Genomic DNA, 26,600 nt, shown 5'->3' on the forward strand with positions numbered 1-26,600 from the left:
GCTACGGGTGAGGGTCTTCACTTAGCTTTCTTATCTTCCTGGAGAAGTCCACGCCGCCCAACTCCTTTGCAAGGTGCTCTGACCACAGCCCAGGGGAGACAGCACTTCTCGGCATTTTGACTCTTTGCGTGTGGCACTCTACAGTTTACAAACTATTTTCACACCCTTATTTCATAAGAACTTTCCAACCACCCTGTGGGTTCTGCAGGGGAAGATATAAATAATCCCCATTTTACAGTCAAGGAGACTGAGACAGCCAGAAATATTAGGGGAAGTATTCGAGTTCATATGTCCAAGGAGCAGCTAGACCAAGCCGAAAGCTGGGGCTCTGTGCCATTTCCTCTGCACTAAGGACGCCCCCCCCACCCCCCCACCCCCCACCCCCCGCCTTCTCCTCTTTGACCAAGGGAGGGAGGGGAGACTAACTAGCACAAGACACAGGGGAGGAGGCCAGGGACACGTGTCCTCTCTCCCAGGCCCTGAACCCTGCTGCTGGCTCCATGGGTCACTTTCACAACCCAGAACAAAAATCTCACTAGATATGGCCTCAGACCGCCTGGCTCCAGCCGCCCTCGCCGGCAGACGCAGACGCACACAGACACACAGAGAACACGCTGTTATCTCTCCGCGCCAGCCGGTTTCCTCCACTTCTCAAACAGCAGATTTCTTCCAGCCTGGCTGCCTCCCCTGGTCACCACCCACAGCCACTGGCCCCTGGGGACCAGCCAAGGCCCCCGCACCCTCTCTGCCCTAGACTGTGACGCCGGATCCCTGCTAATCAGATGGTCGCCTCTGCCCTCCCAGCCAGCCATTGCCCCCAGAGTTCCCTGGAAATGTCCCTTCTGCCCGGCCCAGCCCCCACGGAGTTGCACGCTTTGTCCGCGCGCGCACACACACACAGCTGACTTGTGTTTGCAGGGACCGACAGGGGCTGGCGCTGGGGCCCCGAGCCAGCAGGAGCTAAGAGGGTAGAGCAGATGGGGAAAAACACAAAGTCCAGAGAACAAACTTTTGCAAGCGAGCCCTTTGGGGTCACTGGGGAGACTGACAAAAAAAGAAAGAGAAGAGGAGCCTTGTGATGGCGTTTGCCTTTAGTGACCCCCCTAGGGAACATTTTTTGGCTGCTTGGGTTTCTGAGATCTAAGTGGAGGAAAACTGTGCCAGCCTGTGAAGGAGTGGGATGATAGAGGGAACAGGCGCGTGGAAGGGACGGATGTATTTCCCTCCTTCCTGGGGCCCTACCCGACTACTCTGTCCCTAGCCACACATAGGGTGCTCAATAGATGCTTGTTAAGCTGAACTGGCCTGTGGCCAGTTTGCCCCTCTGGGACGTTTCTGCCAACTAGCTCCCACTGTCAGGCTGTTCAGGCAGGGGGAGGAAAGATGGGGGAGCCGGCAGCAATCCCCACACCCTCATATCTGTATATGCTCAAGTACCCGGCACTTTGAAAACTCCCCCTTTATCAGGCACAGGAGCCGGGTGTCTGCAGTGGCCTGCCAAGTTTGTAGGGAGAAGATACATGTGAACGAGTGAAGGCTACAGAGGTGGGTGTGCGGGTGTGCGTGCGTGCGTGCGTGCGTGCGTGTGTGGAACGTGCGGTATGGAGTGTCCCTCGCCTTCCACTGAGCCCCTTCTGATCTCTCCAGTTTTGAGTCCTGAACCACTTAACCCCATTCTGAAATGCAGCCACAGCCACTGAAATGAACGGGGTCATGACAAATCACACAGCAATCGGGGTTGTTTAAAAATAAAAGGCATAGCCACTGAGGCCGAGAAAGCTTTGGACAAGGCAGCTCTTTGTCTGGGCAACTTAGGCTGCTTGTGTGACTATCCCACGGCCCCCAACCATTAAGAGTACACAGTGCTCACTGTCTGTCTGTCTGCCTGTAGCTCTTCTTACAGTACAGGCTTAGCCTTGCGGGCTTGGGATTTAAGAGGAAGAGACTAGTTAAAGGTGTGCAAACAGGCCAGAGGGTACACCACCATCTGACAAATGACCTGCTGCCTGGGGCTTCTGCAGGAGACCTGGCCTCCTCTGACCATGCAGGCTGAGAGAATCCCCCCCCCCCCCACCTGCATTTCCTCTGCCACCCAGGACTGCAGCCTCCCGCCCCCTCCCCCGGGCCAGGAAAGGGAGAATCAAACAAACCAAACGTTTCCTTTTCTTGCCTTCATAAATCGTATGGACCGTGGACTTTGGAAAGAAGAGGATGGGGAGGCCCGGGCAGGTCAGCTTGCTGCCTGTTCACAGCTGGAGAGGGACCCTTCTTGCTCTCCAAGAAGACAGGGAGTGAGGGTACAGACTCCAACCCCACACTGAGCTCTGGGTCATGAGCAGTCTCCATATTCTTAGGTCTCAGGATGACAGAGGGAGAACACATGGCCATTGTTTATTTTGGGGGAGGAGGCTCTGAAAGGCACTATCATCAAAACACCTGCCTCTTACCTCCTTTCTTGGCCACCTGCCTTCGGCCTGTACCTGGCCTCATGGGGCCTCACCGACCCCTCAGTGTGTTTCTGGCCGTGGGTACTCAGTTGACAGTGCATTCTAAGAAGGCAGGGTGTAGTTCCTAGGGTTTCTACTAGCTCTATGGCTTTGCTTATTTCCCAGGGTTCCTGGCGTTCCCTTTCCCTTCCATCATGCAGACACTTAGGACACGGCTTTATATCATCATGCTGACACACCCATGGTTCAAACCTCCTCTGCCCACGTGAGGCCCAGAGAGGGAACACAGTTTGCCCTGGACCGTATAGGTAAGAAGTGTCCGTGTGAGCTCCTGCTCTATACCAGTGGCTGAGGGGTCCAATAAACAGCAGATGCTTGGATCAGAACAGGTCAGAGTTCTGCAGAAGAACCTCATTCATGTTCCTGCCTGGCTTCTTGAGTTCCCTAAAAGACAGGCTGTGAGTTGTCATACGGATGCTCCCAGACACTTCTAGAATTCCGGGGTTCCAAGTCTTCTTGCCTTCTACTTTAGGACTAACAAAGTGGGCTGCTGAAGAACTCCAGAAAGTGTCTCACTAGAAGGTCCCACAGCACACAGTAATCAGACAGAGGCCCTGGCACAAACTGGTGGCATTAAAATGCAGGAGTCTCACAGCTGCCCATCACTGGGGACCTAGGGCCCCCCGGTTCTGCAGTTCAGGAATGTGTGCAGGAAGGCAGTGCTCGCTAGGGCTGCCTAGGGTGGCCCAATGTGGGCAGAGCCTAGGGCAGGGAGCTTCTGCTCTAGAGGAAGCCCCCCACAGTGGCCCCCTTTCCTTGACTGTCCCTTCTCAAGGCGGGGAGGCCTAGGAGGCTGCAATCTGACTTATCTGGAGGCCCATGCCTGTTCTTCATCTCAGAGATTCCTGTCCACTTCTGTCTCGGTGGGGGAGGGCTACTGACAGCCAGGCCTGTCCTCACACCTCCTCCTGCTGTCTGAGGAGAACAGGGAGTGCTAGACAAACCAACCTGCCCATGCTAGAAATATGCAGCCTCCAGGGATTGAGCTCATTAGTGCTTTGGTCCCCTAGGGCATCTGGGCTCCCTAGGCACAGTGTTATCTCTGGACAAATACTGTCCCTGGGGAACCAGGATCCTTGCTTCACCCTCCATCTACCTGCCCCCTCTGTGACCTGCCTGTAACTTCCAGGAACCTTACATATAAATGGGATGCTAGCCTGCCCTGGAGGTTCGGGTCTACTCCCAGTCTCAAGTTTCTTGACAGACTGGATAACAGAGTCACCTTCACACGGTTTAAACCCTTGTGGGACAACCCCACCCCCCAGGGTGCCCAAGTGCAGGGGGTGACAGCAGGCAGGTGAGGCCCGCCTTGTGTGCTGGTGCCCCCTGCAGGCTATTCTGTTTACCCAGAGCTGCCGCCAAAGGAAGTGTGGGCAAAGCAGGCCAGACAGGGTGGGTGTGTGGGGAAGGGAATGGAAAGTATGGAGCCAGCCAGGGCTGCAGACCTGCCCAGGTGAGGACAGTAGGGATGGAGTCTAGTCTTCACCTGCTCAGTAGTACGTAGGCTTTGGAATAAGCTTGAAGGGGCCTTTGAAAGCATTTCTAACCCCCCTGTTTTATGGGTAAAGAAACCTCTGGAAGGGTACAAGAACTGGCTGAGACTATGCTATTTCAGAAAGGCGAGCCTGGCTCAGAACCTTACCTTCTGCGGTTCAGGGTGCTTCCTCCAGGACTGGCCCTTTAACTCTGGCTCTAGTAGTCTGTCAAGTGAACCCTGATGGTCTGTCTTCCTGTTCTGTCCCCAGCATATCTGAGCCTATCCCGCCCCTGACCTCCAGTTGACCTTCACAAGTTCCAGACACTAGGGGGTGAGTGGTGGTCAGAGGGCCTGGTACCCATGACCAGACCTCACCCAGGCTTTCATTTTCCTCATAGGTACACTTAGGCTGGCAGGGGCAGCTAGGCCAGGGGCTGGCTCCAGACTTCCAGTCTCCCCAGGATCCCTCTAGGGAACATAGAAACTATGCACTGGGGGTGGGGAGGGGCTTCTCCACAGGCAGCAAGGCCAGCCTCTTCGTGGACCTCTCTAGGCAGAAGGATGCCAGCCTCCTGATGCCACCTGCTGGGTGAAGCCCTGAGGTTTGGGCCCCTCCCCTGAGCCTGGCCTGGGTTTTAGATGAGCAGCCTGCCTTGCCTACCCCAGATACTGCCTGAGGCCCGAGGCTGGCAGGAAGCTCACAACTCTTGAGGTAGAAGTCTGAGTTTTGGATTAAAATGCAGCCTGGGCCTGAAATCGTGGGAAGCCGGCGCCAGCGGGATGAACAGGCCAGTGTGGTTACTCTGCTCAGGGTCACGGCCTGGCTGGGCAGCATCCCCCCCTCTACCCCCAGGCTGGACACACCTCCCCACTGGCCCTACTCACACAGGCTCCTCCACATGCCAGTCTTAGCTTTGACCCTAGCCTCCTACCTCTCTTTGGGGTCACCTCCTCCAGGAAGCCTCCCCCCACCCCACCCCCACCCCCCGCAGCTTCCAAGCCCACTCCTCTGCTGCTTGGATTGCTTCGCACAGCTGGTAGTGAATAGTTACCCCCTCCCCTCCATGCTGCTTAACAGTGCCAAACTCAGGGCTCCAGCTGGGCCTCTACGGCTGGATCAACCCCAAACCTCAGTGTGCATGTGGCCCCGGGCTTGTGTGTGGGCATCCAGTTTTCCTTACTCAGGGCCGCCAAAGGCTGGGTCTCCTCCTCCAGGGAGACAGGAAGATGTGTTAGGGAATTTTTGGAATTCTCTTCGGCAGGGGCGAGTCTTTAGAGAGCACAGGAGGAATGAGAGGGCGCTGAGTGAACTTTTCTCCACAGTGGTTGGTACAGGGGCCGGGGTTGTGAGACACAGGCATCAAGATTCCGGTTGACTGAAGGGTAACGGGATGGTTAGGGGATTGCGGGTTCTGACAGGACCACACTAGGGTCAGGGGGAAGCGGCTGGCACCTGGCTGCTCCAGCCATTTCTCTGGGTAGTAAGTAGGTCGTTAGAGGAAAGTATCTCAGCAGGCTGACTTCGGATGGCTCTGCTTCTAATCCTACTTAATTCCTCCAGTCAGATTGGTTTTGCTTTGTTTTGAGGCAGGGTCTTCCTATGTAGCCCAGGCTAGCCTCAAATTCAACAAGCCCCACCCCCTGCCTCGGCCTCCTAAATTCTGGTAGGACATATACCAGCATGGCTGGCCAGATTGTTTTTTGTTTTTTTTTTGTTTTTCAAGACAGGGTTTCTCTGTGTAGTTTTGGTGCCTGTCCTGGATCTCGCTTAGTAGACCAGGCTGGCCTCGAACTTACAGAGATCCACCTGCCTCTGCCTCCCGAGTGCTGGGATTAAAGGTGTGTGCCACCGTCACCTGGCCAGATTGTTTTTTAAACGCCTAGAGTGACATGGAGACGGATGTCAAGCAGAACCCACAGTAGGTATGAATTCTGTGTGCACAGTGCCAGTGAATCTGGAATTACTCAACACACTTATTCCACGAGGGTCTGGGAACTATTGCTGGAGTGCGGTCCTCTCCAAATGCCACCCAAGCTACATGTTTCCTATTGTGTTAGCCTTGCTTAGTTGATGAGAGCATGGTGGTATGGGGTGGTGTGGTGGCTTGCAGGCCCTTTCTTCACAGGTATTTGCACAGACCCTCTAAAATATGCCTGCTCCCAGCTGGGCCCTGTCAAGATTGTGGTCATTTGGGGGACATGGGCCACCATCCCAGGGGGGCACTGTTTTGATCTGAGCATGTCTGTCCCAATGTTTCAAACTGGCTTGAAGCATCCCTCACTCTCCTACTTGGGGCTTGTTCTGGGGATCCAGAGGGTACACAGAGGGTCAAATGACACTCCCTGTAGGGGGCTCTCTGTCTCTGGAGACCAGCTAGAATCATGGTGGGGGAGGGGCCAGTAAGGCACTGGCCTGTTGCTCTCTAAAGGCTCGGAACTCTCGCCCCAGTTCTGGTCCGCTGGAAAGCGGTTTAAACCTGAGAGCTAGGTGCAAGGCAGCAAGGGACAGGGGTCTGGAGGTGTGCAGGAGTCTTCGCCTTGACCTTGGCTTCCCTGGGCTTGGTTGGCACAGCAGATTCCTGGGCCTGTGGGCCTGCTTCTTGATGGCATGTTACCCTCTCTCCAGGACGGAGGGGCTACCCAGTCGGTGAGTCTATGTTGGAGAAAACATAACAGGCTTGCTCGCCTAGTGCTGTCTGGGCGGGAGTAGTGGAGGCAGTCATGATGCGTACCCCCCCTGGGGCCCCTGTACCTGCTGGCAGCCTCCTTTAGGGAGCTGGGCTGGCTTTTGTCTCTGCAAAGGGGCCCTCATTTATCTAGGGCACAGAACCTGGCTGCCTGCAAACAGTGAGCTCAGGTGTTCTTTTGTAGCATTGAGTTGGGGACCCATGTGGCATTCCTTCCTCTGTGGCATTCTTGCTCGCTATGCCAAAAGTTATCCTGTCTGTCTGTCTGTCTGTCTGACTCCCCTCTCCTCTCCATCCCACTCTTGTCCACTCACTTCCTGATTAGGGCTGTGGCCAGAGGTGCAGAGTCTCCCGGGTCGCCTCTCACAGGGGGTCAGAGTCTCCCGGGTCGCCTGTCACAGGGGGTCAGAGTCTCCCGGGTCGCCTGTCACAGGGGGTCAGAGTCTCCCGGGTCGCCTGTCACAGGGGGTCAGAGTCTCCCGGGTCGCCTCTCACAGGGGGTCAGAGTCTCCCGGGTCGCCTCTCACAGGGGGTCAGAGTCTCCCGGGTCGCCTCTCACAGGGGGTCAGAGTCTCCCGGGTCACCTCTCACAGGGGGTCAGAGTCTCCCGGGTCACCTCTCACAGGGGGTCAGAAGGTCGTGTGCTTGAAGTCCACTCTAGAACACAGGCGATGTGCCCTTGGCTGGGGAAGCCTGCTTATATGGGGCCTCACAGACTCTGAGATGACTAGTCTATCTTTCTAGAAGCTTTCAGGGTCCCCTGGGGCTCTTGTGGAGGCACAGGGAACAGATCTACATTGCCTGCACTGGCCAGCTGTCCACACAGTGTATAATTCCAGCGTCTAGCTTCTGGGAATGAAACACTACCATTCTACACGCCAGGGCCAAGCGCTGGGCTCCCAAGGGACTTGGGAGTAAAGTCTGCATGAAGTTTAGATTTTGGCAGGGTGAGTGCCAATCTTCGCATGCGCCCTTCACGAGCAATACCATAGCCTCTCAAAACCCCTAGACTGGAGCTGGCAAGATGGCTCAGAAGGTAAAAGTGATTGCTGCAATCACCTGAGATCAATCCCCAGGACCCACACCACAGGAGAGAACTAACTGCTGAAAGTTATCCTCTGACCTTCACAATCATACTGTAGCATGCACAGATATAACACACATATACACACAATCACAGATCCAACACATATACACATGCATACACAGATACACATGCACAGATACAACATATATACATAATGCATGCACATATAACATGTATATACATACATGCACAGATACAACACACATATACACACAATCGCAGATCCAACACATATACACATGCATACACAGATACACATGCACAGATACAACATATATACACATGCATGCACATATAACATGTATATACATACATGCACAGATATAACACACATATACACACAATCACAGATCCAACACATATACACATGCATACACAGATACACATGCACAGATACAACATATATACATAATGCATGCAGATATAACATGTATATACATACATGCACAGATACAACACACATATACACACAATCGCAGATCCAACACATATACACATGCATACACAGATACACATGCACAGATACAACATATATACACATGCATGCACATATAACATGTATATACATACATGCACAGATATAACACACATATACACACAATCACAGATCCAACACATATACACATGCATACACAGATACACATGCACAGATACAACATATATACATAATGCATGCACATATAACATGTATATACATACATGCACAGATATAACACACATATACACACAATCACAGATCCAACACATATACACATGCATACACAGATACACATGCACAGATACAACATATATACATAATGCATGCACATATAACATGTATATACATACATGCACAGATATAACACACATATACACACAATCACAGATCCAACACATATACACATGCATACACAGATACACATGCACAGATACAACATATATACATAATGCATGCACATATAACATGTATATACATACATGCACAGATATAACACACATATACACACAATCACAGATCCAACACATATACACATGCATACACAGATACACATGCACAGATACAACATATATACATAATGCATGCACATATAACATGTGTATACATACATGCACAGATACAACACACATATACACACAATCACAGATCCAACACATATACACATGCATACACAGATACACATGCACAGATACAACATATATACATAATGCATGCACATATAACATGTATATACATACATGCACAGATACAACACACATACATATGCATGCACGCACACAATACTCTCCCTAATTATAATACAAATTATTTTTTATCAAACAAACAAAACACAATGAGATCTCTAATGTAAGTTGCCTAGAAGCATAGTATCCTATAACTGTCCATTACATCTCCATTAACTCTGGGGGCTACTGTTTCTATCTATATGAGTAAGTTGGACTAGACAATCCACATGGAACTTTCAGGTCTATACTGGTCTGTGGTTTTTTTAAAATAAATTCTGAAATGCTACAGCTCAAGAGCCCACCTTGGCTCCCTAGGTACACTAGTTCAAACCCTTTTGCCTCTCCGGTCCCTAGCTGGATCATCTCACAGACTCCATTCAGTTCTCAGCTTGATTCCAGGCAACAAGTATCCTCACTCTCTGTGACTTATGTAATTCCTTTGCATCTCCATTCACTACATTTCCTCCATTAAAAATGCCCAGAAAACCATTTGGCAGTTCCTCAAAAAGTTAAACATAAAATTTCCATATGATCCAGTAACTACCTCTAGGTCGACACCCACAAACCTCAAATCAGGGATTCTGGTACTTGTACATCCATGCTTAATGTAACACTGATCAGAAAAGCCAATGGAAACACCCCAAGTGTCCATCAATGGAGGAGCAAAATATGGTACATACAGACAATGGAATACTATTCAGCCGTTACCAGAGAAAATCTGATACATGCTCTCAAATGAGTGAAGTTTAAAATCATTATACTATGTGAGACAAGGGAGATTCAGAAAAGAGGAGAAATATGGTATGCATGATTCCGTGTATGTGTGTGTGTGTGTGCGCGCGTGCGCGTGCGTGCGTGTGCGTGTGTGTGTGTGTGTGTGTGTGTGTGGTACAGAGCGGGGAAATCCCTGGAGGCAGAAGAGAGGTAGAGACCAGGGGGATGGGGAGCTACTGCTGGGTGAGAACAGGACTTAGGTTTGGAGGTTGCTTGGCATTGTGGGTGCCTTGGTGCTGCTAAGCTGGTGCCTTAGAAACCATTCAAGTGGTTGATTTTATGTTGCCTGTGACCGTCATTTAAAAAAAGTGCTGAAAAAAATAACAATACAGGGGTCATTTTTTCTCTCCTCTTTAAAATCATGCCCTCCTGTTGGCTTTGATTTGCTTCGTCCCTTGACCAGGGTCTTTGCTCAGGGCTTGGCTGCACCCTTAATTCTTCAAGTTCTTCCAGTTTCCATGGGCCTGGCCCAGGAGGGACCCACAGGTGGGACCCACAGGAGGGTCTCATGATAACAGAACTATTGGCTTCCTTTTTTGAAGAGGCACCCTTCCCTACAGGGCGCGGCTCTCCCTCTGTGGTGGCTGGTTGAGGGTGGCCAGGAGCCTTGGTGGGTAGCCAGGGCCAGCCTGGGGAGCAGTTACATAACCACAGGGAGATTTTTTCCACTGGCCGGTTGGTGCCAGCTTTCCAGTGGTGGCACAGCAGGTAGAGGCGCCCTGTCTGGGGCGGCGGTGCCCAGGCAGGGCTGAGATGCGCTGATCTGGAGTCGCCTAGCATAGCTCGGATTCCCAGTGGCTGCCTCAGGCAGGTGGTGGGAAGGGATCTGCTGTCTCCTGCCTGCCTGGCTGGGTGGGGGAAAAAACAGCAGGAGGAGGTGCTGGGGGTGAAGTGCCAGCCAGCCAGGGGTGACCCTCTGGGGCCTGGGACACCTGAGCCACCTTCTCCGATAACCCACTTATCTGCAGGACCTGCCTGGCAGCCGCAGACAGGGACGCTTCTGGCCAAGTTGTCTCAGGGGATTTAGCCAGGAAAACGGAGCCGGGGTGGGAGGTGAGGGTGTGCAGGGAAGAGGACATGGCCTGGCCAGGACAGTGCCTGACCAGGGAGAGCTTTGTGGGCCCAGGGACTAGAAAAGCAGAACATCATGTACCCCTCTTCAGGGGCAGGCACCTGAGCACCGTCCATTTTTGTCTACCCAAGGCTCTATCCCACTGTAAACAGCGGACGGATCACAACCACACTAGGACTATGTTGGTTGGTGGTAGGACTTGGATAATTCTTTGTCCCTAAGACACAAGCCTCAGACAGGAAGTGCTTAAGCACATCTACTCATTGAAGGAGGCAGGAGGATTGGTCAGGGCCAGCCTGGGCTACAGAGTGAAACCTCGGGTAAAACACGAACAAAGCAATAAGAAATGGTTTGACACAGGTGATGTTTTGGGGTGGGGTCTCTGGTCTGGAGACCAGGAAGGCTGGAAAAGAAAAACAGCCCAGCGCAGGGGCCTATCCTAAGGTGCACCCATCACCTGTCTTATCCCAAACTGAATTTGCATGGGAGTGAGAGATAGGTCTCAAGCCTGAGGCACCGGGTGACCTTTGCCTGGAGACAGTCAGGCCTCCTGCTCTCCGGTACTCTGTGCCCACGCGGCAGCTGTCACTGTGGGCCTAGATCCGGGCTGAGGGCTGTGGGTACACACTCATTCAGTCTCTACCAAAGCCCAGGGCAGAAACTGGGTATCAAGATGGATTTGAAGAATCAGAGGTCAGCAAGGAGGCTGTGGGTGTCCCTACCACAGTCCTGGGCTCCAGGGTCTCAGCTCTGGCTCCAGAGCAGTCCTGCCTAGAGACCTGGGATAGCTTTTTGTTCTAGGTGCCGTAGTTTTGCTTGGTTTGAGACAGGGTGCCGCCTCAGTTGTCTGGGTTCCCCCATTACCCCATGATCATTTGAAAGCAGATATTTCATGACCCATTCTGTGTTTTAATGTTCAAATCATCAGTTTCTCTGTCCTGCTGAGCACCCCACAGTTCCAGGGCCTCAGATTCAGCGCCCCAAGAAGCCACCTTGTCCTTATTCTACCCCCCAACTGAACCATCAGAGAGATCTGGCCTAAATACTGACCTCACTCCTTGAATGAATACTTGAGACCTGGCTGGTACCCATGACTGGTTTTAACAGAGATAAGGGGACTAGAGAGTCTGTAATGAACTGACACATATCCGAGGCTTACCCTAGCATGTGGTACACAGCAGGCGCTCAATAAGGTTGGGAGGAGACAAATGTGATTGGGAAAATGCAGATAAAATCTACTCACTCCCCACTATAGGACAGACAAGGTGCCTGCAGCAATGTACGTGGCTCTGACCTGCTCTGGCTCCAGCATGGCTGAGGGCTGGGCGTGGAGACAGGCATCAGCTCTCCTAGTCATGGCCCTAGCCTGCCACAGACTCTGCAGAGGTCCAAGCTCCTGTGACCACCCATCTCTTGGGACACATGAGGCAAGCTTGCTGTGGGCTGCCAATGAGTGAACCAGCTCCGCATGCCCCTCCCTAAGCTTGGAGAGTGGGCACAGACTACTCCTGAGGGTTCTCCGAGGTCAGGCCTTTGAGAAAATGAGACCCTCTGTGGGCCTAGGGAATCACCTCTGTGGCCTGCCTGCGGGGAAGGGTTGGCACTGCCTGCTGGCTCCAGCGGCCTTGGAGGGGAGCGTGTGTGGTGATGGCCCAAGGCTCCTGCTCTAGCTTTGGAATGCTCAGAACAATGCACTCCTCTCCTGGGCATGCCCCGCCGAGCCAACATTAAAATTAGTTTACATGCTTAGAGTGCACAGGGGCTCAGCTGTGGGTGTGGCAGCAAGCAGGGAGTGAGTAGAGGGACAGAGTGTGTAAGGTCGTGACATGGTCTGGGTTGGAAAAGAGTAATCTTTTGGGCAGCCTTGACTCCCTCAAGTCTGAAGGGAGAGGGGCAGTCCTGCCTTTCCCTCAGATGGACTTTGCAGTTCCCACAGATGGCTTCATCGAATGGATTTCCCCAAGCGTCCAACCCTTGTCCTACTTGGGATGGGAACAAGGAGGCCAGACAGCTACTTCAGAGCTGAGGCATTGCTAAACCACTTTCTCCTCTGTGTGTGTGTGTGTGTGTGTGTGTGTGTGTGTGTGTGTGTGTGTGTGTGTGTAGGGGAACCCACCTGGGAATCACACATAGGAATGGGCTTCTGCCCCAAGAAGCACTGGAACCTCAAACCCAATGCTCCATCACTTTCTGGGCAGTGAGGCATTTACTGAGCATCTGCTCTGTGCCAGTCACAATGTCAGGAGCTGGAGAAGGATAACTCAGCCAGGGCTCTTGCCCTTGAGAAGTCTTTAGCTCAGAACTGCTCAACTCCAGAACCACGGCCAGCCCTGCTCTTTCTTCTGTAGACTATGAGGCTCGAAAACACTGGACTTGGGGTACAGGGGATGGTTTAAAATGTCCAGAAACTAAGAGAGCCGGAGGGCAGGAGAACTTTCTCTTACAATCAGTTGAAGGAACAGCCTGGTTCCCCCACCTAAGCTTATGACTCGGGCTCAGGACAGAGGTGTGGACTAAGAGAAGCAGGCTGGGAGTAGGATCCATATGTACTTCTAAGAGATGTGAGGGGAACAAATATCTTTGGGGCTTAAGGCAGTATTTTGATTCCTTGATAAGATCAGAGGACCTCACCAATCTTTACAGAGCTGAAGGCAATCCCAGAGAGCCCACAGACCCACCATCCAAATGAGACTGTCTGTATCATAGGCCCAACCGCCATGCTGACCAGTGACTTGCCCCGAAACTCTGAGTGTCCATTCTCCAGCTTGAGGTCAGCTTTTTTAAAAGGCTATATTCTAGAAGGTACCGGTGGAGAGCAACTTATTTTGAAATCTGGCCAAATGCCAAACTCTGATTTCGTGTTGCCTTTGCACAACAACCCTGCTGTGTTTACGACTTGGTCCAGATGAAGAGGGTTTTTTTTTCCCCCTTTTCAAAAAAAGGTATCACATCCTTCTGTTAGATGTGTTGTTAGCAACAGTTGCTAGGGAGAGCTGGGTTCAGTTACAGGCACACTGATGCCTGCTCTAATAATACTTCTCTCTGCATAGCTCAGATGCAGACACCTCTTGGCTAAACAGGGCACACACATTTCAACAGAGGAGGGCTTGAACTTGCACTACCCAAGGAGATCTAGGCAAAAGAGCCCTCTCTGAGCTCAAGGGGAGGGCAGAGGGCGGTGACCAGGCAGTACTGGGTGGAGGGGGCTCAGGCCTTTGATTCCTCTCATTCCTGAGGTCCCATAAAAAGAGGCACACTCATTCTTCCTTCCCCATGAAACCGGAGCCCTCATCCTCCCCAGGACTGCACCACGATCCCCTGATGAGCACCAAGGAGTTTTCTGGCTGTTTTGGCCCAGGGGAGCCCGCAGTCTCCAAGAAGTGGAAACAATCAATGTGTAGAAGCTGGCTCGGCACAGGAAGGATCTGGGAGCCTCATGGGCAGGGCAGAGGCACAGAGAAGGCTGCTGCCAGCTTTATTGGGTGGCCTAGTCAGCACTGGGGGTGAGAGTGAGGCCCTTTTCCTAAAACACATAATGGCCATGCCAACAATCGGCAGAGGCCAAGAAAAAGGAAGCAGGAACTTTCAAGCAGGGAACAGAGGGACCCAGTGGGAAAGGAGGAGAGGGTCTCTCCTCTTTCCAGGGTCGGGGAGTCTCAGGATGGTGAGGAACAATGCGAGAGACCCTGGGATGGTGGAGCCCGGCTCCTTCACAGACGGGAAAATGAGGTTGGAGGTGAAGGTATTCTATCAACAGCTAAGCTTTCCCACCAGCCCAGTCTGAGTCCTGCACATTGCTCAGCAAAGAGCCTAGTGCCTGAGAAGTAAGTTTTAGCCGGTACACTGTGTGAGATGCTGGTTGGTAAGAGACGGTGGGACAGTCCTGGTGTCTCTGGACCTTCATCCTGGCAATGATGTTCACTTCACATGGCCAGATGAGTTCTTTATGACATGATATCCCCCGCTCTGTGCCTGGAGAACTTCAGGCACCAACATTCAGTTGGTCTGGGGAGGACCCCAGGACGAAGCTACAGCTCTCCATGTGATCCCAGTAGACAATGGCTGAGGGTCTGCTCTATAGCACACCTGGGGTCTGAAATGCAGTATGCTCAGGCTGCATCCCCACACTGGACAGCCATATTGGTAAGGGTCTGTGTCTGTTTGCCCAGCCATGAACGTGACCCCACTCTTACAAACTACCCAATGCTTTGTTTCCAAAAAGCACGGCCCCTGGACCGACCTGGCAGCCTCACCAGAAGCTCAGGAGGAACAGAGGTGGGGACTCTAGTGAAGACTCTGGGCTTGGCACATAATAGATGTTTAAGAAATGTCCACTTAATGAATAGAATTTTACTTATGAGCACGCCACTAAGAAAGGGCCCATATCTAAGGCAAAAACTAGAGCTGGTTTAGATCCAAGAACTGACTAATTTTGATCTGTAGGATTGGCGATGGGGGTCCACAAGAGGCCTATGGAACCCATGAGTTTCAGATTTCTTGACAGGGTGAAGGAGTGAGTCTATCTGGGAAGGACCTATGACTATCTTCCACACCCGTTTTCCACTTTGTGGGCACTGAAGCCCCACCTAGCAGAAATCTTGGACCTCTGCGGCAGAGTATTTACCACATTAAAGACTGCTCCTCTCCCTGCCATGTTGCCGATGACGACTCCTCACACCAAAGCCCAGACCGGAAGAGTACTCGGCCAGGGAGGGCCACATCCAGAAACAGCTGCTGGGAGGGGTGTGTATGGGGCACTTCACACCTGGCCCCTCTGCAGTCCCTGTCGCTAAGCTGGGCCTCACAGCCTGTATGGCAGCCACGCCAGGCCGCTGCAGGGCCGGGCTCAGAGCCTTCCAGCTGAACGTGGGGCTGGCTGGGGATCCAGAGTCAAGTGGGACTGAGTGGACAGAGGTCAGGAGCTTCAGGGAGGGAAAGGCTCTGCGGGCAGTGAAGACAGACTCCCTCAGAGGTGTGAGGAGGACAAGTGGGAAGGGTCCCCAGGTCTACTGCTTCTCCTTTTAGATTGCCCGGGTTGGGTGGCAAGTGGCCATGAATTCTGCTTCTCTGAAAGGCTTGCTCTAACTGCCGCCTCCTGGGTTGCAGGGAGGAACAGAGACCCAAGCAGATAAGCAGGCTTCCTCTCTGTAATCAGGGAGCCATGGGTCCTCAGGCACCTCACCTGGCCCAGCTAAGATTTTCCTCACAGCCCAAAGGGCTTTGGCCAATCACCAGAAGCCCAAGTGTCTAGGCCAAGCCTCTGGTTCCACCTTTCAGAGGGCTCCCACATTGGCTCACAGGAAGCTGGTGGAGGGGGGTGGCCTACAGAAGAATCACAAATGTTCCAGCTAGGCACGTGGCCTTCTCCCATTACTGTGGGTCACCAGGAGGGTGCACCCTTGGAGCTTACGATGTGAGTCTTGTTTGCCTCCTGGGGTTCTGTTCTTGACTGGGAGAAGAGAGAGGGGAGTCTCTGCTGCTTTCCTCTCGTAAGAGCCATTCCTCCACGACCATGACCTGCCAGCACCAGCATCGAGCAGCTAGCCAGACACAGGGCTGTGCCCAGCAGAGGTGGTGCCCGCCCATCAGAGCCTGGGGAAGCAGGGCCATGATAACATGCATTTGTTTGCCACTATGGGTTCCTGTGGTCAGGAGATGCAGTTCCGGTCTTTCCTGTATACATTGAAACCCTTAGCTCCAAGGTTGCTGCTTGGTGTCCTTGGACACCCAGCCGGTGCTAGTCACGTGACAGAACAGAGAGACAGGTATTGGGGCAGGGAAGGGTAGAATGTTGCAGGAACACAGAGTGGGAGACTCTGGCAGATTTTCCAAGGCAGTGGTGTCTGAGGTGGTTCTGGCAAAGGGCTGAGGATTAGGTTGAAGAGAAGAAGTGAATTTAAAAGAGAATTCTAGACAAGAATGGGGAGTCTGTCTACTAGGGCGAAGCTGGGGGCTCAGTCTGGCTGCAGGGTGGTATTGGGGAGCAGAGGGCGGGATGTCAGTGCCCCTGGGACAAGCTGGCTTCTGGGGTTGGTCAAAAAGTTTGAATCATTCATAACATCGAGTGACAATGTGATGGAGGGCAGTTTGCGAGAACAGGGGAGCCCAAGACTGCTTCATCCGGGGCCAGGTCTTGCAGCGGTAAGAAAAGGTTTATGTGGGGTCACTTGTGCCCATTTCCGAGGCCCTGACAGCTCCAGCAGCGTTTCCCTGGGGTACTTGCAGAGGCCTTGACTGCTGATGCCTGGGCCAGGTCTAGCCTCTGGTCCAGCATTCGGTTCCCGCCCAGCTGTGCCCCAGCCCTCTCACTCCATGGGGGCTTGTTACCTAGGGTGCACAATAGGATTTCACTAACTTAAATTGCTCTTGCCATGGGTTCTAGAAAAAAATAACCCATCTTGGGCTAGCCCCTGTAGCCAATTATCTTTCCTGGGTGCCACAAAGCCTGTGTGCCTGTCTGCTGCGGGGGAGGGGGGGGCGGGGGGGGGGGGATTGCATGGATTTCTTACAGCTAGCAGCCATGGTCTAGAACTTGTACTCCATTCTGACCCTTCTCTGGAAAAATTAAAAAAAAAATAAAATCCCCAAATCAGTCTGAGGCCAACCCTGTCCCTGACTCCCCCATGCCTGGTGATCCACGGCAGACAGACTTCTGCCTGTTTGTCACCCTCTCCACTCTCCCAGGACATTCCGGCCTGCGAGGAACATGCCCATGTGCAAATCCCTCAGGTAATGCGGGAATTCATCACCAGGGGAGCATGGGCGATCCAGGAATGGCAACCTGATCACAGCTTGAAGCTGGAGAGAAGCTTGAGGCTGGCCAGGGAGGCTCAGGTTGCAGACGGCGACACACACACACACACACACACACACACACACACACACACACACACACACCAAGACAGGCATGGCCCAGTGCACCACCGGCAGGTGGACCAGTCATGATCTCCCTTCTGCTTTTAGGGACAACACGGCAAACCACAAACCAGGGGGCCACGTGCCCTATGTCCGTACGTCTGTTGTCCACGTGTAATTATGAGGGGAGCCCCTTTGACTCTCAGAAGCGGCACTGCTTGGATGGCCTGGCATACGGTCACCCCACTTTCCTCTTTCCTGCAGGTGGTCGGTCTCTCTAGCTCTGTCACCCTACTTTCCTCACTCCCCGGGGGACTGCTTTACCAGGTAGGCCTGATGACACCGTTTGTATCTTAACCGGTCTCTGTTGTATAAAACCATAGGAAAGACATTTTTTCCCCTATCCAGATTCTCCAACAATGGTATTCTGGGTGGTATGGCTACCACGCCATCCTCCACTGCCATTTCTCGTTGATGTTGCCACAGCTGGGGTCACCAGTCAATGTTACCATACATGGCAGGTACTTAACGCCACGGACTTAGTCTGAGTGCGCATGCCCACACTTACTACACCCTTGCCTGTGAGACTGTGGCTAGACACTGGTCTCTGGCAGACAGTATCAAGAGGGTTGGGGAGAAACCCTCTGGAGGGAAAGGGACATTGAACGGGAAAGCAGTAGGCATCAAGAAAATCTTGGATTGCCATGCTTTCTTTCTACTTAGGATTTCAATGTATTAGCAGACAGATAGTCCCCATCCCAACGCACAAGGTTTTACTATCCCTGTTATACCAGTGTATAGCCATCAAGCTCTTTGGGGCTGTCCCTAAAAAGAAGGAGAAGGAGGAGGAAGAGGAGAAGGGGGAGAGAGGAAGAGGGGGGAAGAGACAGGTCCACAGCAAGTTCATGACTCTTCAGACATGTAGAGGTCAAAGCACGGGGCTCTCTGTAACCAGCCTCTTATCATGAAAATAGAAAGGCCGGCTGAACAAAACGCACCTATAAAATTATATTGGTCCTTCGTAACCATGGAGCACTCACACAAACACACACAAATCCGGCCGTGCATCTCTCACCCCTCGATGCCTTCTTATTTTCTATAATTAATCGGGCAAGGAACTTGGGACAAGTTCAACTGCCGTCAGGACTTGTAGCTCTCTCTCTAGCAATAACCCGGGTCGGAGGGGCAGGGGAGTGGAGCGGCAGCTGTCGGTGTCCGGTTACCTGGAGCATGTTGAGGAGCAAGCTCCGGAACTTGGTCCCCTCGACCATGAAGAGTGCCATCTTGTCGCAGAGCTTGGCGGCTGTGAAGGCAAAGCTGCGGTCCGACACCGCCTTCTGGTAGATGGTCCGCACGATCTCCCCCAGCATCTCCTCGGAGTTGGTGGAGTTCTGGGCCTCCTCCATGAAGGAGGTGAGCTTGGCGTCCACGTCACTGCCGTTGTTCCTCATGCTGTTCAGGATCTCCATCAACTTGTCCATCTTGTTTGGCTGAGGATTGCTCGTCTCGACCGTCACTTCATCCTGGGGGTATGGGGGACAAGGAAAACACACTTGAGTGAAACTGAAGTGGGATTGGGATGGCCTGAAGGAAGAAGAGAGAACTCAGAGAGAAGGGGGTGAGGGGAGGCAACTCCCACCAGAGACCCTCATGCCTCACTGCTCTTTGTTGACTTCACCCTTAGCTGCTAGTGATGTCCTGGGCTGGCATTGCTTGTGAGTTCTAGCGTCGATTCAGGATTCTCCTATACATACCCCTCCCCGCCCCCCTCCCCCTTATCAATCAGATCCCTTAATCTAGAAATGATTTAATGGGAATTATCCAAGATGAAATAAGATGATAAATAGAAAACTGGGTCAAAGAGAAAATGATGCAGGGAAGACCAGGCCGGGGTGAGTAGGATCTAAAACATCTGTAGCGGTTCTGGGAGTGGCCTGGGTGTAGCCAGCAGGTGTCCTGTTCTAAACGCCATGGACAGTCCTGTTCTTGGGTGAACGGCTCCATGTGGACTTGGCCCTGGCTTAGCATCCCATGTGACAGTGCTGGCTGTCCCTCTGCACACAAATACTGTGCATTAAGGACTCTTCTAATGTGCTATTCAAATGGCTGGGGCTTCGAGGAGGAAAACTAAAACAAAACAAAACCATCACCTCGCTTATGCTCTTAGGGGCGTGCCCAGTAGCTGGGGCTAGACCACTGACTGGAAAGGCAGAAAGCAGCATGAGGTTTTCTCACACTGCACGCGCCCAAACAGAATAGACCAGTGGCCCGAGAACACAATGGCTGTCTCTGCTGGGGTGAGGGACACAGCCAAGGAGTGGCGGGAACAGTGAGATACGATGTTGGCCCTCTGTTCTCAACTTGGGAGCTCTGGGCTGGAGGTGATGTGACGCTCTACACCCAGCTCTCCGTGGCCATGCACACTGGGAACATGGTTCCTTCTCTAAGCCACCATTCCCTTCGGGGTGACACAGTGACACTCGAAGAGCCCTGGAGCTTTCCTTGAGCCTTACCATGTAGTGTGGCACATGAGGGTAGGCTCCTAAGGGACCTCTTTCTTCTCTAGTCCCCTCTGGACCACCTACCTCTTCAGGAAAAGTTTGTCTGACTCCCTGACTGGGCCCAATAGGACCCATCTCTTGCCTGCCCCACAGCATCTGATATAATCACATCTAATTTCCCTGTGTTTCCAAGGCCTCATGTGTGTATGGCGGAGAACGACAGGAGATGAGGAACCAGAATGTGTTGGAAGGATTCAAGTACAGCTGCTTGGCCTGTGGTGCCCCAGCGATACCCATGGCGACGATGAGCTGGTGTGGTGGGTCCACACAGCCACAGAAGACTTGCATCCTTTTAAAGAGGTTCCAAGCCACAAGGCTCCACCCAAAGTCCACCCATCGAAGAGCCTACCTCTCAGCTGTCCTCCCGGTTACAAGAGAACAAGGAAAAGTCAATTACCGGTACCTTTTCTTTCAGTCTTCGCCTCAGCCTGTCTTTGGAAGACTGGAGCAGGGTGATTTTGGGCCGCTCCCCGAGACGCTCGGGAAGAACACTGTCTTTATGCTTGGTCTCAGCCTCTGGCCCCCCAGGCGGCTGTGGGGCTGGCCTCTCGGAAGCTGTTGGGGCCAGGGCGTCAGGGATGCAGGTAGGCTCAAGGCCACTGTGTCCGGTGTCCCCGGGGGTATCTTCAAGTTTGGGGTTCTCGACGGTCGCGGTCTCTTTGGCGTTGCGGTGGCTGCCTGCTTCTCCCTTGTCCCCTGGTGGGTGCTTCATGTTGCCGTGGTGCCAGCGCCTGTTCTGGCTGTAGCCATGGTGTGTGGGCCTCCCTGAGGGGTGGGGCCCTGAGCCCCCCTGGTAGGATTTCTGGTGGTCCCTGTTGTGTTTGGCACTGCTTGGCTGGTGGTCACCATGCTGTTGGGGCTTACTCCCTCCTGGAGGTCTCTGCTGCCGTCTACAAAGGAGAGCGGAGAGGCAGAGAAGAGAGGTGACAGAGTGAACTGCTAGGACCTCTTCATCGGAACACCGGAGCAGGAGGTCAGTACCTAGCCCCTTAGCCATCCTTTCACCACTTAGCCAGGCCCTCCGAGGAGCCACCGGAGAGGATGAAAGTCAAGCCTTCTCTAAAAGGCAGCACTTCACTCACGTTACATGATGTGCCAAAGTATGTGTTATGGAACAGACATCTGGAAGGACCAACAGAAGATGTGGTGAGCCCTCCTGGCTCTGTCCCCTGAAAGCAGCATGATCTGATAATACTCATGCGTTGAAGCCCTAACCCCATTCTTCAGAAGGTGACTATCCAGGCCAACTGAGACTGTAGAGATATGGACACGTTAAGACGAGGTTAAGGGCCCCCAGGGTGAGTCCTCAATCCAAGCTGACTTGGGCCCTTGTAATGACAAGCAATTTGTACATACACAAAGATATTAGGGGTGCCACACATGCAGAGGCATCAGTTGGTATCTGCAAACCGAGAAGAGAGGGGGCAGGAGAATGCAACTCTGTTGATACCTCTGAACAGTGAGGGAAAAGGCCTGTGTCTTAGATAGCCACTGGTGACCCTGTGTTTTGGCAGCCCCGGAATATGAATGTGGAGTGATATTTAAAACGTGGCTTTAGGCAGAGGGAGGCTCCCTAATTGCAAGACCATTTCCTTCCTTCCTTCCTTCCTCCCTCCCTCCCTTCCTTCCTTCCTTCCTTCCTGTCGAAAGCCCAGAGGGTAACCTTGGAAATCTCCTGACAGATAATGCTTGATCCTTAAAACTCCTGCCACCATTACTTAGAATTTTTGGGGTGCCTAAGAAATGTCCCCAAAGGACAAGCTCTTTCCCAGCTTGTCTTGAAAAGTGTCTTGCTTCCTGTTCACCATTCCTGGGATTTCTCTCTCTCTCTCTGCCCAGCAGCTACCCCTCCAAGTGGGAAAAGAAAAAAGGTCACCCACCTGTCCACCTAAAGGAGGACACCATTTCTACATGGCTGGCCATCAAGGGTTCTAGAAAGAAGTCACCCAGGTCTTGCTGTTGTTTACCTGGATGTGGGGCAACCCGAGATGCTGCATTGGACTTGGCACCCACAGCCCTGATGGAACATGGAAGGGAAGCCCATCCTCAAGTGGCCCCTCTTGATTGGGCAGTTAAGCTACTGTGTGCTGGCTAGCTTCTGTCAACTTGACAGAAGCTAGAGTCAACTGAAAGGAGGGAACCTCAACTGAGAAAAAGCCTCCATAAGCTGCAGTTGTAGGGCATTTTCTTAATTAGTGATTGATGGAGGAGGGCCCTTCGATTGTGGGCGGTGCCATCCTTGGGCTGGTGGTCCTGGGTTCTATAAGAAAGCAGACTGAGCAAGCCATGAGGAACAAGCCAGTAAGCAGCGCCCCTCTATGGCCTCCGCATCAGTTCCTGCCTCCAGGTTCCTGTCCTGTTTGAGTTCCTGTCCCGACTTCCTTTGATGCTGAACAGTGATAGGGAAGTGGAAGCCAGATACACCCCTTCCTCCCCAACTTGCTTTTTGGTCATGGTGTTTCATCACAGCAACAGAAACCCTAACTCAGACCTACTGGGATCAAAAGGAGGGCTTGATATGGAGCTTAGTTGGTGGCTCGGCTTTGCCCTGGGAAGCTGACCAAGAACACAGGTAGCACCTGGGGAGAGGCAGAGAAGCCTTTCTTCAGTCTGTTATCTTCTCAGGGCAAGTGACTGCTGGGTCTGACTGTTGTGTGCATGTGGACTATGAACCTTTTGAGAGGGAGGGAGGGGGAGAGAGAGAGAGAGAGAGAGAGAGAGAGAGAGAGAGAGAGAGAGAGAGAGAGAGACACGCTGGGAATGGAACGTAAATCCTCAGACATGCTGGGCAAGTGCTCGACCACTGAGCTGAACCCTCAGCCTCCTTTCTTCTAGATAAGCCCATCGAGGCTTCTAAACATGCCAGACCTGTGCATTTGTCATGGGACCCAGAAGGCCACCTTCAGTCTGTCCCTCATTTATTCTGAGGTCTAGTTTCCTAAGAGCACAGGGCTGGATTCCCAGAGACTTCTGTGGAAACAACCACAGCGGGCCCATGTTCTCTGCCTGGCAAGGAGCCCAGAGGGCCACTGGAATCATGGACAGATGGGCTTGGGCCCTGTTCCCCAACCATGGTGGCCCGGGCTTCCCTGCTCTGGCCATTCACAAATATTTGTAAGTGGTAGCGGGGTGAGCTGGCCGCACCAGCATGCTGCTCTCTGTCTGTGTTTGCCGGTGCTAGGTTTCATTGATCCTTCTGGCAGGGGCCAGCTGGCTGCTCCCCACGAGACCTGTGGGTTTGGGTTTGGCTGGGTCAGGGTGAGTTGCTTCGACTCCTAAAAGTGGGTGAGCGTGAAGGCCGAATCTGGTGTCAGACATGCGTACGTGTGGTCTAGTTTGGGGGGCATTGTGCACACACCCACGCATTCACCACAAAGGGCAAATGTCTATTAATTTGCCTTTCCATTGTTGGAGCTGACCCTTAGTCTCAGGTGAGGGGCTGGCTTAGGGGACGAGAACAAGTCCCACTTGAGCTCCTGGAAGCACCTGCTGTTAAAGACAAGGAAAAAAACCCACCATCTTGGGATGGAAACGGTCAGTTTACGCTTTTTCTGCCGTTCTTTCAGTTGGTTCTTCTTTTGGTTCTGAAATCAGATGTTTACTCTGAAACTCCCTTTTAAGAAACAAAGTTCTCAGAACGCCCCGCAGCTGCATCTTGGGAGGTGAGTGTGTACAGAGTAACTTCGAATTTTGTTCTTAAAAAAATGGTTTTAACATCAGGCCAAAGAGAGACAAATGTTTCTCTGTTCATTTTTTTTTTTCCTTTCAATTTCATAATAGCTCCCAACCAGATAGTCCAAGGCCCACTGGCTTATTATAGTTCTCTCTCCATGTGGGACCCTTTACCACATAATTTGTAGGTCTGCTTAAAAAATTCCGAAAGTAAAATTCCTGGGCGAGTGACTTGGAAAGTCCACAGGGACTCGGGTTTCTTGTCTTTAGGAAAAGTGATGACTGTTCATTACAGCGGGGTACCTCTACCCCCCGCCCCCACCTCCACAGGGCCTGTTCCTTGCAGCAGCTCCCATGTCCCCTGTCCAAGACTAAGATGAAATTCCGGGGCTCGGTGTCGGAGGCTTTTCCCTGCAGCTCGGGGGCTGCTTTGCCTAGCATTGGTACACGAGGCCCAGAGACGGAGAGCCAACCGCTCCTCCGGCCTCCATTTACAGGATGATGGGAACTCAGCTGGCAACACAGTACTATTTATTCCTCCCTGAGGGCTGGTGGGCATTGGAACATGCCCGTTCCCCTGACAGGATGCCGTAGATTCTCCCATCCTCCGTGGCTTTTTTTCCCTGCCTCCTACCCCCCCCCCCCGCCCCCCCCCCGCCCGGGTCGGAAAGAAACTAACTGTTCAAAACTGAAGTTTCTGCCAGTCGGGGAAGGTGCTCCTCTTGGAAGTGTGACATTTCACTGTGTGGGACACCAGACGGCCACCGGGCCAGCAGATGTTCCCTTCCTGTGGAGACACAGGAGCTTGCTGGCCCTGAGTGCCACGTAGCAAGAGAAAACACTCATCCTCAATTGTGTTTGGTTCACCCATCACTTCCTTGTTTAAATCGGCTCCATCTGAAGGTTGATCCACGTTATCGCTGGACTCACTGAAGTATCCTTTGAGGGCTGTGTGTGAGTGAGTGAGTGAGTGGCATAAGGTGTCCAGTGTCCCTGTGCTCTCTCTCATCCTTGCTCCAGGCCCATCCAGAGTTAAACAGCCCAGAATCCTGGCCTGATGTCCACCATGGTTACCGTCTCTGCCTGCCCACCTTACCCTGTTTCTCCCACCAGCCTGTTCTTCGGCTGCACACTGCTCTCAGTGTCCTGGGGTTTGGTGGATCATAGCGGGGTCTTCAATGTCTATACCAGGACTTAGAGACACTAGCCTACCATTTACAGAAGCTAGATCTAGCTAGGACCAGGGATAGGAGACAAAGGCAGACCAGCAGAGAGACGGATTTCGCCGACTCTCGGGGTTTAAGGCAGGCTAGCACAGAACGTGCAGAACCCAGAGCAAAGAGAAAAGGACAGTCCTCCATCACGGATTTCCGAGATTGTGCCAGGCACAGCCTAGCGTCTAGTCAAGCACAGGTCCTTCTAAGCACATCGTCCTGTGCAGTCTGCAGGCTGAACACCCTGTTGCCAGCCCTGCTCAGAGGGCTCCCAGAGGTAACAGAGGACTTGAGACTTCAGGGGAGCAGAGTCGAGGTAACAAAGACGGCCAACATATGTGCTGCCCGGCTAGCATGCCAGGCATAGCTTCTCCTTACCCTCAGGGTAAGCAGGGCAGCAGTGGCATCAGCAGGGCACAGGGAGGGTGTCTTGTCCTAGTGTGCAAGTGGCCAGCAGAGCTTGGGTTAGAACTTGGTGGTCTGGCCCTTGCATGTACAGTCTTGATTACAATGCTTTCCCAGCCCAAGATTCAAGTTTGTTCCAGTAGCTGGCAAACTGCTGCTGAGTTACTACAGCCACTCTCCAGAACACTTTGGCCAAAGTCACGGGTGGGGGTGGGGGTGGGGTGGGGGGGAGGGGGCTGTGGGTCATCCTGAAACAATGTGGGATGCAGAGGGTTAGACAGGCAGAAGTAAAGGCTTAGGCATCAAGGGGAGGGACAGGAGGCGAGGGCCTGTGGGAAGGAGAGCTGTGGGGAAAACAGCCTTCCAGCCCGGGCTCCACTGTGTCTGGGGCAAACCACAGGAGCCACGCATGGCCTTGGGTTCCAATTGCACTGGGAACGATCCTTTGCCCATCTTGTCTGCGGTGCTTGTGGCTGGAGCCTGGGGGCTAGGGCTAGGGCCAAGTTTCAGGGTGGCCCTTTGGCTTCCCTTGCTGCCCCTTGGGGGAGGGCGGGCAGAGCTGTGGGCTCTATCTCTGGGGGGAGGGGAGGGTAGAAGCTAAAGGAAGTGGCTTTCCTGGGGCAACTTGGTTGCTCATGAGCCCTTGTTTCTCATCTCGCTCTTGTTGGAAACCAGGACTCTTGGGTACCTTATTCATCAATGCTTTGCTAGGTGGCTTTGGCAAGCCAGGCAGTGCCTGTGCCTTGGTATTCCTAGCTGTGGCATGGGACTACAGAACTCTGCTAGGTGCTGCTCAGTGTGGCTTCCCACCTCTCTGATTCCTGTGTAGTTCCAAGGCTGGCCTGAGCTTTCAATGAAATAAAGCCCAGGAAAGCCTTTGGGGTACAAAGGCACGTTATAAATACGCAGTATTATTTTTGTTCCAGGATGAATCAAGCATTCCAAGAATCCTTGGCCTCAAAGTTCTGAGGCAGTATGATGTCATGGGAAGAGCACGCGGCTGCCCTTGGGAGCTGTCAGGCTCCATGTGAACCTGGTGGCGTGCTTCCAGGGGAAGGCCCTCACCCTTCCACTTGGCCCAGCGAG

General features: G+C 52.8%; 1 protein-coding gene across 5 annotated transcripts in view; it reads right to left on the reverse strand.

The window, feature by feature from the left end:
* Ctif (cap binding complex dependent translation initiation factor) overlaps positions 1-26,600 on the reverse strand; it is a 271,640-nt gene that overhangs the window by 72,165 nt on the left and 172,875 nt on the right. For 4 of the 5 annotated variants that reach the window (XM_052742565.1, XM_052742564.1, XM_052742566.1 and 1 more), the window contains exons 8-9: positions 20,621-21,113; positions 18,886-19,185 (exon numbers count right to left, since the gene is read on the reverse strand). In XM_052742565.1, the coding sequence (XP_052598525.1) occupies positions 18,886-19,185; positions 20,621-21,113 (793 nt within the window). The remainder of the gene's footprint in view (positions 1-18,885; positions 19,186-20,620; positions 21,114-26,600) is intronic. The other variant, XM_052742568.1, reaches the window with a different exon arrangement.

Source organism: Peromyscus californicus, unplaced genomic scaffold (genome assembly GCF_007827085.1).
Source record: "Peromyscus californicus insignis strain IS unplaced genomic scaffold, ASM782708v3 Scaffold_17__1_contigs__length_78620276, whole genome shotgun sequence".
Lineage (NCBI taxonomy): Eukaryota > Metazoa > Chordata > Mammalia > Rodentia > Cricetidae > Peromyscus > Peromyscus californicus.